This window comes from Anomaloglossus baeobatrachus, chromosome 2 (genome assembly GCF_048569485.1).
Source record: "Anomaloglossus baeobatrachus isolate aAnoBae1 chromosome 2, aAnoBae1.hap1, whole genome shotgun sequence".
Classification (NCBI taxonomy): domain Eukaryota; kingdom Metazoa; phylum Chordata; class Amphibia; order Anura; family Aromobatidae; genus Anomaloglossus; species Anomaloglossus baeobatrachus.
In genome coordinates this window covers 40892692-40914125 of record NC_134354.1, presented here as the reverse complement: position 1 = coordinate 40914125, position 21434 = coordinate 40892692, and the positions used below count along the sequence as shown (strand labels likewise).

At 46.3% G+C, this 21434-nt stretch overlaps 1 protein-coding gene across 1 annotated transcript in view; it reads left to right on the top strand.

Moving 5' to 3' along the window:
* Window positions 1-12808, top strand: part of MRPS6 (mitochondrial ribosomal protein S6) — a 64214-nt gene extending 51406 nt beyond the window's left edge. Inside the window, exons 2-3 of the mRNA XM_075335000.1 lie at window positions 2561-2700; window positions 12508-12808. Of these exons, the coding sequence (XP_075191115.1) occupies window positions 2561-2700; window positions 12508-12700 (333 nt within the window). The 3' untranslated portion in view covers window positions 12701-12808. The remainder of the gene's footprint in view (window positions 1-2560; window positions 2701-12507) is intronic.
* Window positions 12809-21434: the final 8626 nt, after the last annotated feature.

Below are 21434 nucleotides of genomic sequence, written 5' to 3'. Positions count from 1 at the left end.
TCCCGGTCTGTCTCTGACTGTCTGTCTCTTTCTCCGTCTGTCTCTATCTCCTTTGTCTATCTATATCTCTCTTTCCCTGTCTGTCTCTGTCCCTCTCTGTCCCTCTCTTTCCCTGTCTGTCTCTGTCCCTCTCTTTCCCTCTTTCCCTCTCTTTTTCCCTGTCTGTCTCTTTCCCTGTGTCTGTTTCTTTGTCTCTCTTAACCTGTCTCTCTTTCCCTCTCTTTCCCTGTCTGTCTCTTTCCCTGTCAGTCTGTCTCTTTGTCTGTGTCTGTCTCTTAGTGTCTGTCTCTTAACCTGTCTCTCTTTCCCTCTCTTTCCCTGTCTGTCTCTTTCCCTGTCAGTCTGTCTCTTTGTCTGTGTCTGTCTCTTAGTGTCTGTCTCTTACCCTGTCTGTCTGTTTCTTTCCCTGTCTGTGTCTGTCTCTTTCCCTGGCTGCATTGTGACACGCCAACATTCCATATAAGGGGGTGGCTGCGCATTCTTCTGAAGTTCTGGCTGCACTGTGGCTCCCTGCTCCATTCTCTTTAATGGAGGCAGGTTTTTTGGTGAATAACTGTAAAGCGCGGGGTTAAAATTTCCCCTCAAAACATAGCCTATGACGCTCTCGGGGTCCAGAAGTGTGAGTGTGCAGAATTTTGTGGCTGTAGCTGCGACGGTGCAGATGCCAATCCCGGACACACACACACACACACACACACACACACACACACACACACACACACACACACACACACACACACACACACACACACACACACACACACACACACACACACACACACACACACACACACACACACACACACACATACACACATACATACATACATACATACATACATACATACATACATACATACATACACACATACACACACACACACACACACACACACACACACTATATATATATAGATAGAATGTATGTATGTATTTTAATGAACAGTTTATATATAGTTTTTTAACTAATATATAATTTTTTTTTTCCTTTTATGACCCAAAAATATAATGTTCCCCTAGAGTATAAAAAAAAACAAAAAACATACTGTGCTTTTGATTACTGTGGCCACTGAAATCCTGCTCTCCTGTCTATATCTAACACACGGTCAGAAGCAGCAGCGGCATGGAGGACATTATACAACAGAACTGAGCAGTGTAGCTGTGAATCTAGTGCTGGGGTGAGATAAAACACTTACTAGAAAGCACCAGCATACTTTGTGTGTCTGTATCTTTTCTTGCTCCTCCCACCGTCATTTAGACTTCAGTAGGCAGCTGTCATCCAAGTCCTTACTGATTTGGCAGGAGAAGTGGTTAATAAGTGGAGAAAGCAGCATATTTTACTTATAAGACTTCTTGCAAAGTTTCTTCTATTCACTTGTACTTTTGATTTATGCAGTTTGTTGAAACTACAGTGCCAGGTTCAGTGAAACCTCAGAAATGAGCATCTTTACCTCGATTAAACTGGATGCATCTGTTTAGTCTTAATTTAGTATTTCTAATCAAACCGGCACTTATACTGTGTTCCCTCCTCTGTATCCTGAGATGGCTCCTTCACACGGTCACCCCCCATGACCTCCGGTAGCCGAGGATTGGTAAATCACGACCATTCATGAACATCCTCAATGGCCCATGGGCTGATATGAAGACGTACTTTGAAGTCTGAATACAGCTGTAACCAGTCGCTTTATGGTCAGAAGTCATCTGACGACTATCGGACCTGAAGACGTTCTTTGTACAAATCAGTGGAGCAGAAATAGAATTGATGCAAGAAAACGGAAATGTTGTTCCAGGAAAAACATAAAGCAAAAAAAAATTTTTTAATGGAATTTAACATTTATGAAAGTGAAAAAGTGACAATCATCACTAGATGGTAAATCCTGGAAGTATGTCCTTGCATGAAAAAAAAAAAAAAAAATTTTTTTAATACATGCAAAGACATACTTCCAGGATTTACATGTCTTTGTATGTAAAAAAAAAAAAAAATATATATTTTTTTTTTGCCAAGTTTTTAGTTTTTCCACAAGTCACACAACATTTAATGGGGGTTTCCAGAACATTAATATTGATGATCTATCTGTATATCGCCAATATCTGATCATTGGGGGTTTGGTTCCAGCAATTGGGTGAGAGGTAAGCAGGGGCGGGTTCACTGTCATGTTCCAGACCGGCCCTAGCAAAGCCAACTGGTAATCAAGCCACGGAAAGTCACATTCCAACTGTTCAATTTTCCTGCACTGCCTCCGCAGGTAACGCAAAGAATTACACTTTTTTTTTTTTTTTTTTTTTAAAGGCACGTGTCTTTCAGAGTGAAAGACGCTTTTTATATCTGATCTGGATGAGGGGACCCCAGTCTAAAATGCATTTTTTTAATTTATTTATTTATTTATTTTTTTTTAGCCTTTGGACCTTCTCTGTCCATTATTTTTTTTTTTCGCTCTGCGGCTCCATAGTCACCCCTTTACTGATGCCACTGCTCATGTATTGGTCTGTCAGATAAGTGATAGATACAGTTAGCTATACCTTTAAAATTTTCCCATTTTTTTTATTTTTATGTTTTCAGCCTGAGACGGTGGCAACTCTGAAACGGACGATAGAGGCTCTGATGGAAAAGGGAGCCATTGTACGTAACCTGGAAAACCTGGGAGAGAAGAACCTGCCATACAAGATCTCCAAACACAACCAGCGCCACACGCATGGAGGGTAAGGGAAATTTGTAAATACCGAAAAGTATGAGACCCGTCTACAGAAATGTATATATGTATTGTGTCTGCACGGAGTACTATATGAACTAAATTAAATGTATGTAAGCAGTTCCCACCAATTTCCTTCAAACAATTGAGACTTCCCAAAACGAGATCCCTATAAATGTGTATTATTAGGGATGAGCGGGCACTACCATGCTCGGGTGCTCTGTACTGGTAACTAGTGATGAGCGGGCACTACCATGCTCAGGTGCTCCGTACTCGTAACTAGTGATGAGCGGGCACTACCATGCTCACGTGCTCTGTACTCGTAACTAGTGATGAGCGGGCACTACCATGCTCGGGTGCTCAGTACTGGTAACTAGTGATAAGCGGGCACTACCATGCTCAGGTGCTCCGTACTCGTAACTAGAGATGAGCGGGCACTACCATGCTCGGGTGCTCTGTACTGGTAACTAGTGATGATCGGGCACTACCATGCTCAGGTGCTCTGTACTGGTAACTAGTGATGATCGGGCACTACCATGCTCAGGTGCTCGGTACTGGTAACTAGTGATAAGCGGGCACTACCATGCTCAGGTGCTCTGTACTGGTAACTAGTGATGAGCGGGCACTACCATGCTCGGGTGCTCAGTACTCGTAACTAGTGATGAGTGGGCACTACCATGCTCGGGTGCTCAGTACTCGTAACTAGTGATGAGTGGGCACTACCATGCTCGGGTGCTCAGTACTCGTAACTAGTGATGAGTGGGCACTACCATGCTCGGGTGCTCAGTACTCGTAACTAGTGATGAGCGGGCACTACCATGCTCGGGTGCTCTGTACTGGTAACTAGTGATGAGCGGGCACTACCATGCTCGGGTGCTCGCAATGAGCAGTTAGATGCTCGGATAAGGGCGATTAGAGTACTCGATTATAATGGAAGTCAATGGGAACTTGAGCATTTTTTCTGGAAATCTTCTGGAAAGTTTCCCATTGACTTCTATTATACGTGGGTACTTGAGTCGCGTCCGAATGCTGGTTAAGAGTATGGAGCACCCGATCATGGTGGGTAAAAATATTTAATCTACGCTTAGGTTCTGTTCCGATTGATATTCTGGGTTGCCACTATATTTTCATCGATGGGCAAAGTAATATACCTCTGCTCCATTTGGCCCATTGAGATATACAGTGCAGACCAAAAGTTTGGACACACCTTCTCCTCTCTAGAACAACTGTTAGGAGGAGACTTTGTGCAGCAGCCTTCATGGTAAAATAGCTGCTAGGAAACCCCTGCTAAGGACAGGCAACAAGCAGAAGAGACTTGTTTGGGCTAAAGAACACAAGGAATGGACATTAGACCAGTGGAAATCTGTGCTTTGGTCGGATGAGTCCAAATTTGAGATCTTTGGATCCAACCACCGTGTCGTTATAGAAAAGGTGAACGGATGGACTCTACATGGCTGATTCCCACCGTGAAGCATGGAGGAGGAGGTGTGATGGTGTGGGGGGGCTTTGCTGGTGACACTGTTGGGGATTTATTCAAAAATTGAAGGCATACTGAACCAGCATGGCTACCACAGCATCATGCAGCGGTGTGCTATTCCATCCGGTTTGCGTTTAGTTGGACCATCATTTATTTTTCAACAGGACAATGACCCCAAACACCTCCAGGCTGTGTAAGGGCTATTTGACTAAGAAGGAGAGTGATGGGGTGCTACGCCAGATGACCTGCTCTCCACAGTCACCAGACCTGAACCCAATCGAGATGGTTTGGGGTGAGCTGGACCGCAGAGTGAAGGCAAAAGGGCCAACTAGTGCTAAGCATCTCTGGGAACTCCTTCAAGACTGTTGGAAAACCATTTCCGGTGACTACCTCTTGAAGCTCATCAAGAGAATGCCCAGAGTGTGCAAAGCAGTAATCAAAGCAAAAGGCGGCTACTCTGAAGAACCTAGAATATAAGACATATTTTCAGTTGTTTCACACTTTGTTGTTAAGTATTTCATTCCACATGTGTTAATTCATAGTTTTGATGCCTTCAATGTGAATCTACAATTTTTAGAGTAATGAAAATAAAGAAAACTCTGAATGAGAAGGTGTGTCCAAACTTTTGGTCGGTACTGTGTGTGTGTGACATATATATATATATATATATATATATATATATATATATATATATATATATATATATAATTTTTTTTTTTTTTTTTTTTAGAAAGCTGATTTGTAAGGTCACACAGTGCGATGTTCCTTTAAGAAAAGCTTGGGGATTCTTGTAAATGGCGCCATTGTCTGTCCCTGTCTGTTTTAATAAGTTACTTTCTTCCCCTTTTTTGTTAGTTGTCCGCTGGCTTTTTGTGGCTTTTAACTTCTTTTGTGAGCGCTTCCTCGCGGGCGTCACTGGGCGGCTGCCAGGGAACTTGTGATGCCATTAAGTTAGCTAATCGCAAGTGTTGTGCGGCAGAAAAGTATGTATGGGGTCACTGATCCGGGGGGACACTCCTGCTGGGAAATTGTGACAATGCTCCTCTAAAACTTGGTTTACTGGTGGCTGTAGAGTATTTTGTGTCGTGACATAAATGGGGTTACTTATTTCTGAGTCTGCGCCCTTTATGTACGTTATGGTTTATTGCCAGGGACTCAGCTTTTGAGCCTACAGTCGCATCAGTCACACTAAGGTTGTCATGAAAGAAGGGGAGAAGGTGAGCTGTGACATCACCTATTTTGACTGATAGATCCTGTTATCTACTGTATATATAGAGGAGTTATCATTCATTGTACAGGAGGAGGAGGTGAGCTGTGACATCACCTATTGTGAATGGTGGATCCTGTGCTATCTACTTTATATAGAGGTGTTATCAGTCATTGTACAGGAGGAGGAGGTGAGCTGTGACATCACCTATTGTGATAGAGAATAATTCTGGCACACTTAGAGAATATATGAAAAAGAGAAAAATCTTGGAATGCTTAAATGGTTTTATTTGTGCATAAAAAAATGATAATTCATCCATCCAACGTTTCGACCATTTGAAGGTCTTTGTCAAGGACAAATTTATCTATATAGACAACTGTGTGATGTATGTTCAATAGTACAATAGTACCTATTGTGAATCGTGGATCCTGTGTTATCTACTGTATATATAGAGGAGTTATCAGTCATTGTACAGGAGGAGGTGAGCTGTGACATCACTTATTGTGAATCGTGGATTCTGCGTTATCTGTGTATAGAGGTATTATTAATCATTGTACAGAAAGGGGAGGAGGTGAGCCGTGACATCCCCTATTATGAATGTTGTGATCTACTGTATATAGAGGTTTTATCAGTACCTCCTATGTCCAGAAGGGGTTAAACAATAGATAATTTTCTGATGTCACATTTTTATGAAACTATATTTATCATCTTTCCACCTAATATAGGATAAAGGTTCCCCTGTGTGAATGGTTCAGTACTGAGCATGTGCGACCACCACTTGTATAGGCAACGAATGAAGCAGTGGCTGCACATGCTCATTACCAATCTAGTCATATAAGGACTTTAGGACCTCCAGATTGGTGGTCGAACCCCAGAACTCGTCCTCATACAGATTATATATATATATATATATATATATATATATATATATATATATATATATATATATATATATAAAAATTATTGTTGTTGTTTTTGGGATGTAAAGCCCCTTAATAAACGGTCCCCCTACTGGAAATGCCACCTGTGTGTCTTCACCTTCGCTCCGGGATGGTAACATATGAGCATGTGTGTAACTCCTCCACTAGTGGCTTCTGTAATCTCAGATTATGTAGCCGGGGAGCGTAATCTCATATCGGGATGTTGTCTCTTCTCACCGGCCGTGCCGGCCAAGGAATGGTTCCCCTGCCATGAACACACAGCGCTCCCTGTATTGGGCTCGTTTGCTCTGAGGATTTTCACACCCACCTAAAGCATCCAGCGCGGTGGAAGGAATTTTACAGCTGAAAGAACATTCCTGTTACCTGTTACCCAAAGTCCGTGCTGTCCACACAATACAGCTGCGAGGAGACAGGAGACGAGATTATAGATACTTTTTTTAATGGCTGGTTTAGAAAACCTATTTGAAAAATATCCTTCAAGAGAATTCTGAGTTAAAGGGAATCTGTCACCAGGTTTTTGCCACCCAATCTGAGAGCAGCATAATGTAGGTACAGAGACCCTGATTCCAGTGATGTGTCACTTACTGGGCTGTTTAGTGTAGTTTTGTTAAAATCACTGATTAATCAGCAGCAATATCATTACAGGACTACTTTGCTTGCTCCGGGTAGTCCAGCATATTAATGAGCTCTGTATAACTGCAAGATCTGCAGCAGAGAAAACACTGATTTTTTTCAAAATGACAGCAAGCAGCTCAATAAGTGACAGATCACTGGAATCAGGGTCTCTGTCTCTACATTATGCTGCTCTCAGATGGGGCAAAACCCTCGTGACAGATTCCCTTTAAGGGGGTCCCTTTATCAAGGGCAGAGAGTGACAAAAAAACAGAACCATAGCTAGCACAAAAAGGCCATTCATTGCAATGGAAATGGTGTAATGCAAGGGGGATGCAAGGGGAATTTATGGGGGGAGCTGTAGGTGACACATTTTTATGGGGGAGCTGTAGGTGACACATTATTATGGGGGGAGCTGTAGGTGACACATTATTATGGGGGGAGCTGTAGGTAACAAATTGTTATGGGGAATTTGTGGATGGTGCACTGTTATGGGGGGGAGCTGTGGGTAACATGCTGTTATAGGGAGATCAATGGGTGACAGTTATGGGGGATCTGCAGATAATAGTTATAGGGGATCTGTGGATGGTGCACACTTATGGGGGAACTGCCAGTGACATGTAGGTATGGGGGCATCTATAGATGGGACACTGTAATGGAGGGATCTGTAGATGCTCTTTTGAGGGGATCTGCAGATGGCGCTCTATTGAGGAAGATCAGTGGATGACGCTTTTATTTAGGGGGATCTGCGTATAACACTCATGAGGGTGATCTGTTCATGGCGCGCTGTTGTGGGGGTTCTGCGGATGGCGCGCTGTTGTGGGGGTTCTGCGGATGGCGCGCTGTTGAGGGGGTTCTGCGGATGGCGCCCTGTTGTGGGGGTTCTGCGGATGGCGCCCTGTTGTGGGGGTTCTGCGGATGGCGCCCTGTTGTGGGGGTTCTGCGGATGGCTCGCTGTTGTGGGGGTTCTGCGGATGGCGCCCTGTTGTGGGGGTTCTGCGGATGGCGCGCTGTTGTGGGGGTTCTGCGGATGGCGCCCTGTTGTGGGGGTTCTGCGGATGGCGCGCTGTTGTGGGGGTTCTGCGGATGGTGCGCTGTTGTGGGGGATCCGTGCATGACACACCCTTTCATTAGGACATGAAATAGACATGTCACTGAGCAGTGAGGTTGTGGTATTAGTGATATAGGTGACAGTCCTGGATTTTGTCCCCATTATTCGTGCGCCCTCCATGGATAACTGCATGTACTTGCTATGGGGGGCACATACAATGAAGGAAGGACGACCCAGGTGCAAGTGCGTTTCCTGATGGGGGATGAGTCATTTTCGGAAACACAGGACTCCTCTATCATTACTGTAATCCCCTCATCCTCTGTATTCAGCAGCCGGCTGTAACCTCAGAATAGTGGTTTCTCCTCCGTCCTCACATTTCTCCAGTTGCCCCCCTCCGTGGCTGCACACATAACAGATAAGACACGCGCTATGTGCCCACGGCATCACCATCCCCTCTATGGGGGGATTAGCCTGAATAGCTTGTATAGATGCTGGGGTGAGCGCGGGGACCGGCTTATTCCCACCGCCCTCAGCTCTGCTCTCCTCGTAGTGGAAATTTCCAGTGTCTTTGTGATGCTGCTGCTGCAGCTAAACCTGATAATATATAGCATTGAATATACCACGAGCGGCAGGGACACGGCTCACACACCGCGCGTAAATAACGGATCTGCTGCCACCAACTTATTATCAGTAATATAATGTACAATTAACTGAAAATGCCATCGCCCAAATTATTAAAAAGGTTTACTAATCTAATCTTCAAATATGTCATTAGTGAATGCTGCTTTAATAGAGGAATGGTCCCATAAACAACTTCTATTGCCTGTAATAAATATATGATCAATGGGATCCCCACGGATCATAAGATTGGGGGTTCCAAAAGTTTCCTATGGGAAGGAAGCACCAATGAGCATGTGCGGCCAACTTTTTATGGCTACTCACTTCATGGAAATTTGCAGTTCCTCCATGCCAATACCTTTTATCCACTGATAGTCTCTTTTCCCCCAAAACCTGATACTCACCTACTGGAACTCACATTTCTTTGCACTAATGCCTGTGTCCTCTGACGGTCTCTTCTCCCCAAAACCTAATACCTACCTCCTGGAACTTTACCACTCCTCCACACTACTGTCTTTGTCCCCTGGTGGTCTCCTCTCCCCGAAACATGATACTTCCTGAAACTTTGATGTTCCTATGCACCTGTCCCCTGATGGTCTCTTATCCCCAAAATGTAATACTCACCTCCTGGAACTTTGCCGCTCCTCTACACCAATGTTTTGTCCCCTGATGGTCTCTTCTCCTCAAAACCTGATATGTCCTGGAACTTTGATGTTCCTATGCACCAATGCCTTTCCCTTGATGGTCTCGTATGCGTGAAACCTGATTCTCACCTCTTGGAACTTGGACGTTCCTATGCACTGATACCTGTGTCCCCTGATGGTCTCTTCTCCCCAAAACCCAATGGTCACCTACTGGAACTTTACCACTCCTCCACACTGAAGTCTGTGTCCCCTGCAGGTCTCCTCTCCATGAAACCTAATATTCACCTCTTGGAAATTTGTTGCTCTTACGCACCTATGCCTCTGTCCCCTGCAAGACTCCTCTCCTCAAAACCTAATACTCACCTACTGGAACTTTGCCACTCCTCCACACTAATACCTGTGTCCCCTGCCAGTCTCTACTTCACAAAATCTTATACTCACCTCCTGGAACTTTGCCACTCCTCCACACCGATGCCTGTATCTCCTGCAGGTCTCCTTTCTACGACACCTAATACTCATCTCTTGGAACTTTGTTGCTTCTCCACACAGAAGCTTGTGTTCCCTGGTGGTCTCCTCTCTACAAAACCTAATACACACCTCCTGGAACTTTGCTGCTCCTCTACACCGATGCACGTATCACCTGCTAGTCTCTTCTCCGTGAAACCCACTAACTGCTGCAGCTTTGACATTCGGACCAAGCCAGAAAAACATCTTATAACTTTGCTGCTCCTATGCACTGATGTCTTTTTCCCCTGATGGCCTTTTCTCCTCGAAACCTGATACCTCCTGGAACTTTGATATTCCTATGCACAGATGCCTGTGTCCCCTGATGGTCTCTTCTACCCGAAACCCAATGCTCAGCTCCTGGAACTTTGCCGCTCCTATGAAGCGATGCCTTTGTCCCCTGATGGTCTCTTTTCCCCGAAACCCGACGCTGACCTCCTGGAACTTTGCTACTCTTCCACACCAATGCCTGTCTCCTACAGGTCTCCTTTCCACAAAACCTAATACTCACCTCTTTGAACGTTGTCACTCCTCCACATCGATGCCTGTGTCCCCTGCTAGTCTCTTCTCCTTGAAACCCACTAACTGATTGGCTGCAGCTTTGACATTCCGACCAAGCCAGAAGAAAAAGAGCCGGGACACTGTGATTGATGCTCGGACAGAATTTCAAGGCTGCAGTCAAGGAATCGATGAGGAAACCGGCAGGTGACAGTAATACTGAGGAACTGCAGCAGTTTAGTAGGTGAATATCTGTCTTTTTTTTTTTGTTTTAAGACCCCCAAGGGCTAATTTTAATGTAACATTGAAGAGGAGGTACCAATAATTTGGAGCAGTGGTCGCACATGCTCATTAATCCTTTCTTCGTATCTTGCTCCTTCTTCTTTACATCAACGGGGATCGTTACGACAAGACCCCTAGTGATTTTGCCTTTATTATCTAATTTATGTTGCTAATAGGTGTTGCATGTTGCCTGTGGGACCACCCCTTTAGCCATAAAGAGTGTCACTGACTTTGGAGGGACTGTACCTGTCCATAAATTCTAATACTTTCCATCTAAGGCTAAGTTCACATTTCCACTAAAATCTATCAGTCACAATCCGCTGCTCCTGTAAACAACGGAATCCGTTTAGCGGATTCCGCTGCTCCCATAGACTTGTATGAGCAGCGGATTGTGACTGATGATGCTGCGTTGCACCCTCCGCCCGACTGATCAGTCGTGGAACGACTGACCGCCGGGCGGAGGGAACGCAGCATGTAACGTTTTTTGAGCAGCGAGATCCGTCGGATTTCGCTGCGCATACTCTCTGGCTCCCTGCACACGTCACCAGCTTTGGTTGGTTACCCGATATTTACCCTGGTTACGGTGCAAGGAGCCAGCGCTAAGCGGTGTAGGCCCGTAACCAAGGTAAATATCGGGTAACCAAGGTAAACATCGGGTGCTTTGCTGTTACCCGATATTTAGGCTGGTTACGTGTGCAGGGAGGCCGACACTTCCCCGCTCGGCCCCGCCCCCTCCCGCACTCCGCACATGTATGTACACACACACACACACCTGTCCCCAGCCATGCAGACAAGCACTGCCACTGACACCCTCGTCTGGCCCCGCCCCCCGCTCGGCTCCGCCCCCTCCCGCACTTTGCATGTGCACACACACACATACATACATACATACATACATGCACATACACACACACACTCACTCACACATACACTCACCTGTCCCCAGCCATGCAGACCGCAGCACTTCCACTGACATCCTCAGCGCCTGGCCCCGCCCCCCGCTCGGCTCCGCCCCCTCCCGCACTTTGCATGTGCACACACACACATACATACATACATACATACATACATACATACATGCGCATACACACACACACTCACTCACACATACACTCACCTGTCCCCAGCCATGCAGACCGCAGCACTTCCACTGACATCCTCAGCGCCTGGCCCCGCCCCCCGCTCGGCTCCGCCCCCTCCCGCACTTTGTATGTGCACACACATACATACATACATACATACATGCACATACACACACACACTCACTCACACATACACTCACCTGTCCCCAGCCATGCAGACCGCAGCACTTCCACTGACATCCTCAGCGCCTGGCCCCGCCCCCCGCTCGGCTCCGCCCCCTCCCGCATTCAGCATGTGTGTATACACACACACACTCTCTCTCACTCACTCACTCACTCACTCACTCACTCACTCACTCTCTCACTCACTCACCTGTCCTGCAGTCCCTGCGGCACTGACGTCCTCAGTGCCACGGCCCCGCTCGGCTCCCCTCCCCCCCCGAACTCCGCCCCCCGCACACAACGGAATCCGACAAAGAATTCTGTTCTTTGTCATCCGTTGTACAGCGTTGAACAGCGCATCAGTCACATGCGTCAAGCGACGCATGTGACTGATACAAAACAACGGAAATGTGAACTTAGCCTAATACTTCAATTCTCCTGCAGCACCACCAAAGGAAAAATAAAGGCCTTGTAACAGATCACCGTTGATTGTTGGGGTTCCTTGTGATTAAATTTATTTTTGAGATACAAAGAGGACGTCTCCTTTTAACATTCATAAAAAAAATGAGAACAATGTTTAGGTATCAGTTGTTTTTTGACCTCCAACATTGATGGGTTTGAAAAGTCCAAAGAACGAAATTCATATGAGATGTTCAAAACTGCACCTGAAGTCATATTTCGGGAATTCTAAGAAGAAATTGGATTAGATGAAAATCTCATTTTAGTTTTTTCCTTTCAGGTATTTCCTAGTTGACTTCTACTCTCCACCCAACATCATTCCCAGCGTGCTGGAGCATCTATCACGTGACATCGATGTGATCCGACCGACCATTCTGCTACACGAAGACGAGAAGCCTCCGGAGAGACCGTGTCCCGGGATCCTTCCACCCACCAATCTCGAGTCAAAGTTCAGCCGTAGAAAGAAGAAATAAGCCGGAGTCCAACGGAAAGATGTCCCGAGTTTGTGCATCAAGCTTATTACTATGTATTATTTTATTTTTTATTTCTAGAAGAATAAATAAAAATATCTTTCATTTTCAGTTACTTTATTATTCCATTGAGCTCTTGTACTTTGTACTTGCAGTTTCTGATCACCTTCATGGTCTTCATATTTACTATCGCAGCATAGAGGTTGTCCGGCTGCCTACTATCGGGTCCTTGATAATGTGGGTGGCCTTGATTAGCCCGATAGTGTTTGCTTAAGGCCAGAGTCACACTTGCGCGAGTCTCTCATCGGCATCACCCAGCACAGCCGCACACTCTCCTGATAGGAATCAGCCGGCTGCATGTATTTGTATGCAGCTGAGTCACTCCTGTACGGAATATGCGGATGTGGCGGGTGATGCCGATGCGAGACTCGCGTGAGTCACTCGAAAGTGTGATTCCGGCCTTATATGGGAGACGACTTCTTGTGGAGATCAACAAAAAGTTGACTAATTAGCCCATGAAATCGGTAAACAGGCCCTCAAGTCCTAGTCGGTGACACCCAGGACTATGATGGAGGGCCCAGTTTGATCATTGGTCGGTCTTTCTCCTCTGAGTTGGGTGCATCATCCCTTTCCACTATCTATATATTAACTTATTGGCGCCATCTGTCCAACACTTAGGGGTACTTTGCATGCTGTGACATCGCTAGCCGATGCTAGCGATGCCGAGCGCGATAGTCCCCGCCCCCATCGCACATGCGATATCTTGTGATTGCTGCCGTATATTATCGCTACGGCAGCTTCACACGCACTTACCTGCCCTGCGACGTCGCTCTGGCCGGCGACCCGCCTCCTTCCTAAGGAAGTGGGTCGTGTGGCGTCACAGTGACGTCACACGGCAGGCGGCCAACAGGAGCGGAGGGGCGGAGATGAGCGGGACGTAAACATCCCGCCCACCTCCTTCCTTCCGCGGAGCCGGTGGACGCAGGTAGGAGATGTTCCTCGCTCCTGCGGCTTCATACACAGTGATGTGTGCTGCCACAGGAACGAGGAACAACATCGTATCTCCTATTGGTGCGACATTATGAAAATGTCTGACGCTGCACAGATCACCGATTTACGACGCTTTTGTGATCGTATATCGGTGCATCTAGGCTTTACACGTTGCGACGTTGTTACTGGCACTTTAATTGGACATGTATAGTTCTCCTGATATAGCCACTTTACTTCCCTCATGTGCAGGGCATTGCAGGAACTTGGCTATCCATGGCTATGACCACTCATATAGTCAGTTACTTGTGGTCATAACCATAGATACCTAAAGTCCTGCAATGCCCTGAACATTAAGAAAGTGACATAGTGAATCAGGAGAACTATACTTTCCCCCAAAACAGTAGCAATAGAAATGACAACTAGCCGTTCAAAAAAAAAAAAAAAAATTAAAATACCCCATGTGTAGGTGGACCATTAATTGCAGGGCATCCCAGAAGATTTTAGTGGGGCAGAGTTAATCACCCCTTAAAGGTAAAAATAAAAAAAGTGACGGGTTAATGCCTAACAATATGCAACACCTCCAGATCTCCACGGGGGCATAGAGATTTGACATTGTCATTTGCTGGTGGAGACATTTGTTGCTAGGCAGCCGTCCTAAACCTTTTTTAAGTCCTATCTCGCTGGCAGAGGCAGAGAGACAAGGTTTCGCTGTGTGCCATGAGGAATTAGAATGTGAAAGTTTATTAGTAAATATTTTTTTTTTTGTAAAAAAAAAGTTAATTTTTTACAATGTGCTAATACAAATTAATCTGTAGTTCCTTATCGTTTCTAAGGCGGGCTTTGCACGTTGCGACATCGCAAGCCGATGCTGCGATGTCGCACACGATAGTCCCCGCCCCCGTCGCAGGTACGATATCTTGTGATAGCTGGCGTAGCGAACATTATCGCTACGCCAGCTTCACATGCACTCACCTGCCCTGCGACCGCCGCTCTGGCCGGCGACCCGCCTCCTTCCTAAGGGGGCGGGTCGTGCGGCGTCATAGCGACGTCACATGGCAGGCGGCTAATAGCGGCGGAGGGGCGGAGATGAGCAGGATGTAAACATCCCGCCCACCTCCTTCCTTCCGTATAGCCGCTGGCGGCAGGTAAGGAGATGTTCCTCGCTCCTGCAGCTTCATACACAGCGATGTGTGCTGCCGCAGGAACGAGGAACAACATCGTACCTGTCGCGGCAGCGTAATTATGAAAAAGTCGGAGCCTGCACCGATGATACGATAACGACGCTTTTGCGCTCGTTAATCGTATCATCTAGGATTTACACACAACGATGTCGAAAGTGACGCCTGATGTGCGTCACTTTCGATTTGACCCCACCGACATCGCACGTGCGATGTTGCAACGTGCAAAGCCGCCCTAAGGGGAGCATGATACTTTGTGGCTAAATACCTGACCCAAGCGTGTCATGACATCTGACCCATATGTGATAGACTTAAGGGGATGATAACCTGAAGAAATGTTCTAATCTTCATCCTCTAAAAGGTGCTTTACACGCTGCGACATCACTACCGATATATCGTCGGGGTCACGTCGTTAGTGACGCACATCCGGCGCCGGTAGCGACATCGCAGCGTGTGACACCAAGGAGCGACGATCAACGATCGCAAACACGTCAAAAATCGTTGACACGTCGCTCCTTTCTATAATATCGTTGATGGTGCATGCCGCTGGTTGTTCGTCGTTCCTGCGGCAGCACACATCGTTATGTGTGACGCCGCAGGAACGAGGAAAATCTCCTTACCTGCGTCCACCGGCAATGAGGAAGGAAGGAGGTGGGTGGCATTTTCCGGCCGTTCATCTCTGCCCCTCCTCTGCTATTGGCGATTAGTGACGTCGCAGTGACGCCGAACGCACCTCCCCCTTGAAGGAGAGATTGTTCGGCAGTCACAGCGACGTCACTGAAAAGGTATGTGCGTGTGACGCTGCCGTAGCGATAGTGCTCTCTACGGCAGCGATCACCAAATGTCACACGGACGGGGGCGGGTACTATCGCGCTCGACATCACTAGCAATCGCTAGCGATGTCGCAGCATGTAAAGCACCCTTAGGCTATGTGTCCACGGGAGACTGTAGCTGCGGATTTTTCTGCATCAAAATCCGCAGCTTTCCCGCAAAATCCGCACCTTTTGAAAGGTGCGGATTTGCCGCGGATTTACCGTGGAATTGCCGCGGATTTTGGTGCGGATTTTTTTTTGTTTTCCCCAATTTTAAAGCCAAAATCCGGATGAAAATCCGCAACAATAATTGACATGTTGCAGATTTTTCCGGATCAAAATCCGCACGAAATCCGCTGCGGAAAAATCCGCAGCGTGGGCACAGCATTTCCAAAATGCCATAGAAATGGCTGGGAAGTGTCTGAGCTGCAGATTTTCGGGAAATCCGCGGTTTTTCCGTGAGAAATCCGCGGCAAAATCCGCGCATTTTCCGCAGTGTGGGCACATAGCCTTAAGATCATAGGTGGCCATACAGAGAAGAGATGTCAGTAACTGGCCTTAAAGGGAACCTGTCATCAGAAATTTTGCTTTAAACCTAAATGTTTCCCCCTCTGCATTTCCTGGGCTGCATTCTAGCAAGGTTCCTGTTGGTTTTTTGCTCCCTTTTAGACCAAATATAATACTTTATAAAGGTGTACCTTTTGGGATGCAAATTTTCTAAATCGTCCATGGGGGCGGGCTCTCTGGTGTCCGTTATGTCCATCCTGCCGATTTACGACGTCCCCCAACGAGATTATGGGCGGCGCTGTGATTATCATTGCAAGTGCCGACCCATAATCTAGTGCACGCGCTTTCCTCTCTGCCTCCAGCGTTCTGCGCAAGCGCTGGCCGTAACCGCTGGTATCCTGCTCCGATCCTCCCATCTATTTCCTGTTACAGGGAAAGAGGGGACGTGCGGTCATCTGGCCAGCGCTTGCGCAGAACGCTGGAGGCAGAGGGGAAAGCGCGGGCACTTGCGATGACAACACAGCGCCGCCCATTCTCGTGCCTGCGCAAACGTCACCAGCGGTCACACTGTGCACGCAGTGCACAGTCCCGCTACAGTGGCACTGCGCATGCGCCGGACCACGGGCTCACTGGGCGGCATCCTGGAAGTATGAAATGCTGCGTTGGGGGACGGCGTAAATCGGCAGGATGGACATAACGGACACCAGAGAGCCCGCCCCCATGGACGATTTAGAAAATTAGCATCCCAAAAGGTACAAGTTTATAAAGTATTATATTTGGTCTAAAAGGGAGCAAAAAACCAACAGGAACCTTGCTAGAATGCAGCCCAGGAGCTGCAGAGGGGGAAACATTTAGGTTTAAAGCAAAATTTCTGATGACAGGTTCCCTTTAATGAGTAATAGGGGTAATGACATTAACCCCTTCACGACCATGGACGGATATATCCGTCATGGAGCGTGTCCCGTTAACACCTGACATGTGTGCCTGCTAGCCGCGGGTGGAATCGCTTCCACACCTTAACCCCTTAAATCTTGCTGCCAAAGTCTGGCAGCAAGATCTATATGCGCGCGGCCATGTTTTTACTTACCGCCGCCCCCACCGGAAGTCACGTGCGTGATCACTTGACTATCGGTGGTTGCCAAAGTAGCACAGGGTCATGTGATGACACCTGCAGCTATGAAGTTTCACTTTCGTTTTCCCTCGGCCACGAGCAGAGAGAAACAGAAAGTGACTGAATCTGCTGTTTACAGCTGTATAGCTGTGATCAGCAGATAGTGCAGAGCGATCGGACTGCTGATTGCTATAGCCCCCTAGGGGGACTAGTAAAATATAAAAAAAAAAGTAAAAAAAAGTTTTAAAAAGTAAAAAAAAAAAACCAACAAAAAAACCTAAAAGTTCAAATCAACCCCCTTTCCCCATTGAAAATTAAAGGGTTAAAAAAATAAATAAATATACACATATTTGGTATCGCTGCGTTCAGAAATGCCCGATCTATCAAAATATAAAATCAATTAATCTGATTGGTAAACGGCGTAGTAGCAAAAAAATTCCAAACGCCAAAATTACGTTTTTTGGTCGCCGCAAGTTTTACGCAAAATGCAATAATAGGCGATCAAAACGTAGCATCTGCGCAAAAATGATACCATTAGAAACGTCAGCTCGAGACGCAAAAAATAAGCCGTCACTGAGCCATAGATCCCAAAAAATGAGAACGCTACGTGTTTCGTAAAATGGCGCAAAATGTGCGCCACTTTTATTGGACAGGCTTGTGAATTTTTTTTTAACCCCTTAGGTACAAATAAACCTATACATGTTTGGTGTCTACAAACTCGCACCGACCTCAGGCATCATACCCACACATCAGTTTTACCATATAGTGAACACCGTGAATAAAACATCCCAAAAACTAGTGTGCCATCACATTTTTTTTTTGCAATTTTTCCGCATTTGGAATTTTTTTTGCTGTTTTCCAGTACACCATATGGTAAAACTTATGGTTTCATTTAAAAGTACAGCTCGTCCCGCAAAAAACAAGCCCTCATATGGCAAGGTTGACGGAAAAATAAAAACGTTACGGCTCTCGGAAGAAGGGGAGCAAAAAACAAAAACGCAAAAACTGAAAGTGCCCTGGGGCTGAAGGGGTTAATAAAAAAAAAAACACCCCTCCTGTATCTCCCCCTCCAAATTTCCCCCTCACACACCTCGTGGATCAATGCAAACTGTTTAGAGACCGAGATGACCGTTACAACCTAAGAATTGCAAGAGGAGTGATGACATGAAGAAAAGCTCCTGTGCACCTCCCCGGAGATTGTAAAACGCTGTACATAGGGAAGGAGCTCAGTACTCAGCTCTGATTGATTACATAAATTAAAAAAAAATCTTGTTTCACCCCTCAGGGAACAGTGAAAGCTTTATAGGGAGAGCTGATACTAACAATCTATGAATTGTACAGGGGATGATAACATGAAGAAATGTTCTGATGCACGTTCTCTAAGGTCACAGGGATCTGCACAGGGAAGAAATGTCAGTGCCGTATTAGCCTTTAATGAGTAAGAGGGGTAATGGCATTAATAAAAAATCCTGTATCCCTCCCACCTCGGGGGTCAATACAAGCTGTACAGAGGCTGAGATGACCGTGACCACCTAATAATTGTATGTGGAGTGATAACATGAAGAAAAGCTCCTGTGCACCTCCCTGGAAATTGATAAACGCCGTACATCAAGAGGGATGTTAATACATGGCTGTGATTGTATGTATTAAAAAAAATAAATCTTGTGTTCCCCGTCAGGGATCAGTGAAAGCTTTTGGGCGTGCGATGTCGGTGGGGTCAAATCGAAAGTGACGCACATCCGGCGTCACTTTCGACATCGTTGTGTGTAAATTCTAGATGAAATGACGAACGAGCGCAAAAGCGTCGTTATCGTATCATCGTTACAAGCTCCGACTTTTCCATAATTTTGCTGCAGCGATGGTACGATGCTGTTCCTCGTTCCTGCGGCAGCACACATCGCTGTGTGTTAAGCCGCAGGAGCGAGGAACATCTCCTTACCTGCCGCCGGCGGCTCTACGGAAGGAAGGAGGTGGGCGGGATGTTTACATCCTGCTCATCTCCGCCCCTCCGCCGCTATTGTCCGCCTGCCGTGTGACGTCGCTATGACGCCGCACGACCCGCCCCCTTCGGAAGGAGGCGGGTCGCCGGCCAGAGCGATGGTCGCAGGGCAGGTGAGTGCATGTGAAGCTGGCGTAGCGATAATGTTCGCTACGCCAGCTATCACAAGATATCGTACCTGCGACGGGGGCGGGGACTATCGCGTGCGACATCGTAGCATCGGCTTGCGATGTCGCAATGTGCAAAGCCCGCCTTAGAGTGAAAAATTATGGTAACAACCTATGAATTGTACAGAGGATGATAACTTGAAGACAAGCTCCTGTACACCAGCCTTAAAGCCACGTCACACACAGAGATAAATCTTTGGCAGATCTGTGGTTGCAGTGAAATCATGGACATATTGTTCCATTTGTACACAGCCACAAACCTGGCACTGATTGTCCACAATTTCTCTGCAACCACAGATCTACCACAGATTTACCACAGATTTATCTCTGTGTGTGATAGGGCCTTTAGGGTTGAAAACTTGTTTTTTTTATTCTTTTTTCTGCATTAGTAGCCCTAACTTATTTATTGTTGCACTGATGCCCTTTAAGGAACAATTATGGCACATAATGAGCATTGTTAAAGAATAAATCTGAGGAAACCCTTGGGTGAGTTGAATAATTCTCACTTTCCGGTCAGTCGGTGCATTGTTACACCTCTGCTGGACCGCGGCCAGTCGGCTCTATCCAGCTCAGAGACTTTCTGTTTCTTCCCCTGAACATTCCATTCGGAATTCTTGTAGCTTAGAAATAATCTTAAGGCTCCTTGAATTTACAGTATCGCACTTAATGCAAAAGTAATTTTTAAGAGGACCGTAGGCGTCGAGATACCTTCCCGTAATTGGACGCACCGGGTCCTCCAGAGTTAGGCTAGCTTCACATTTCCGTTGTTTTGCATCAGTCACATGCGTTGCTTGACGCATGTGACTGATGCGTTGTACAACAGATGACAAAGAAAAGAAATCATTGTCGGACTCCGTTGTGTGCGGGGGTCGGAGCGCGAGGGGGGAGGAGCCGTGACGCTGAGGACGTCAGTGCCGCAGGGACTGCAGGGCTGGGGACAAGTGTGTGTGTGTGTGTGTGATCGTGTACACATGCAGAGTGCGGGAGGGGGCGGAGCTGAGAGGGAAGTGTCGGCCTCCTTGCATATGTGTCCAGGGTAAATATCGGGTAACTAAAAGCAAAGCTCTTTTTGCTTGGTTACCCGATATTTATCTTGGTTACCAGCATACACCGCTTAGCGCTGGCTCCCTGCACACGTAACCACTGTAAATATCGGGTAACTAACCAAAGCGCATTGCTTGGTTACCCGATGTGTATCCTGGTTACGTGTGCAGGGAGCCAGAGAGAGCATGCGCAGCAAAATCCTATGGATTGCGCTGCTCAAAAAACGTTACATGCTGCGTTGCTCCCGCCCGGCGGTCAGTTAAAAAACGACTGACCGCAACGCAGCATCATCAGTCGCAATCCGTCACTAATAGACGTCTATGGGGAAAAACTGGATTCCTGCAAAATATTTTGCAGGATACCGTAATTCCTCAAGGCTACGGATTGTGACTGATGCAAAACAACGGAAGTGTGAACTTAGCCTTAGAGATGCTCTATCTAATGGTTTTCTGATCTGATCTTTTTTTTTTACACTAGAGATCCCTTTTAGGTCTGTAAGAAATATAATTAGTTGTCAGATCCGTGTAAAAAAAAATAAATAAATCTCGAGTTTTGTTCATTTTTGACTATCTCCATCTTTCGTGGGATCACTGCATGTAATTGTCTATATTTGGATGATCATTTTTACGGCAGCTCCATAGAGCAAGATTACCAGTTACCACGGCCTCACCCAGTCTTTTATGGCAGTGACATGAATATAAGTTACTACAAAGTTTTGTTTCTTATATCTTTTCTAAGTCAATGAGGGCAAAAAATAATCTTCCGATCAGTGGTCTTTATTATGATGGTTCTTGTTATTTTGACCATTGCTTCTTCCTTTTTGACGATTATCTCTTGTTGCCTTATCATATTGTCAAAGTGCTGGGAATTAAAATTAAATTATTAAAGGACCAGTCCAGGCGGTGGTTTTTAATGCTGCCTCTACCAAT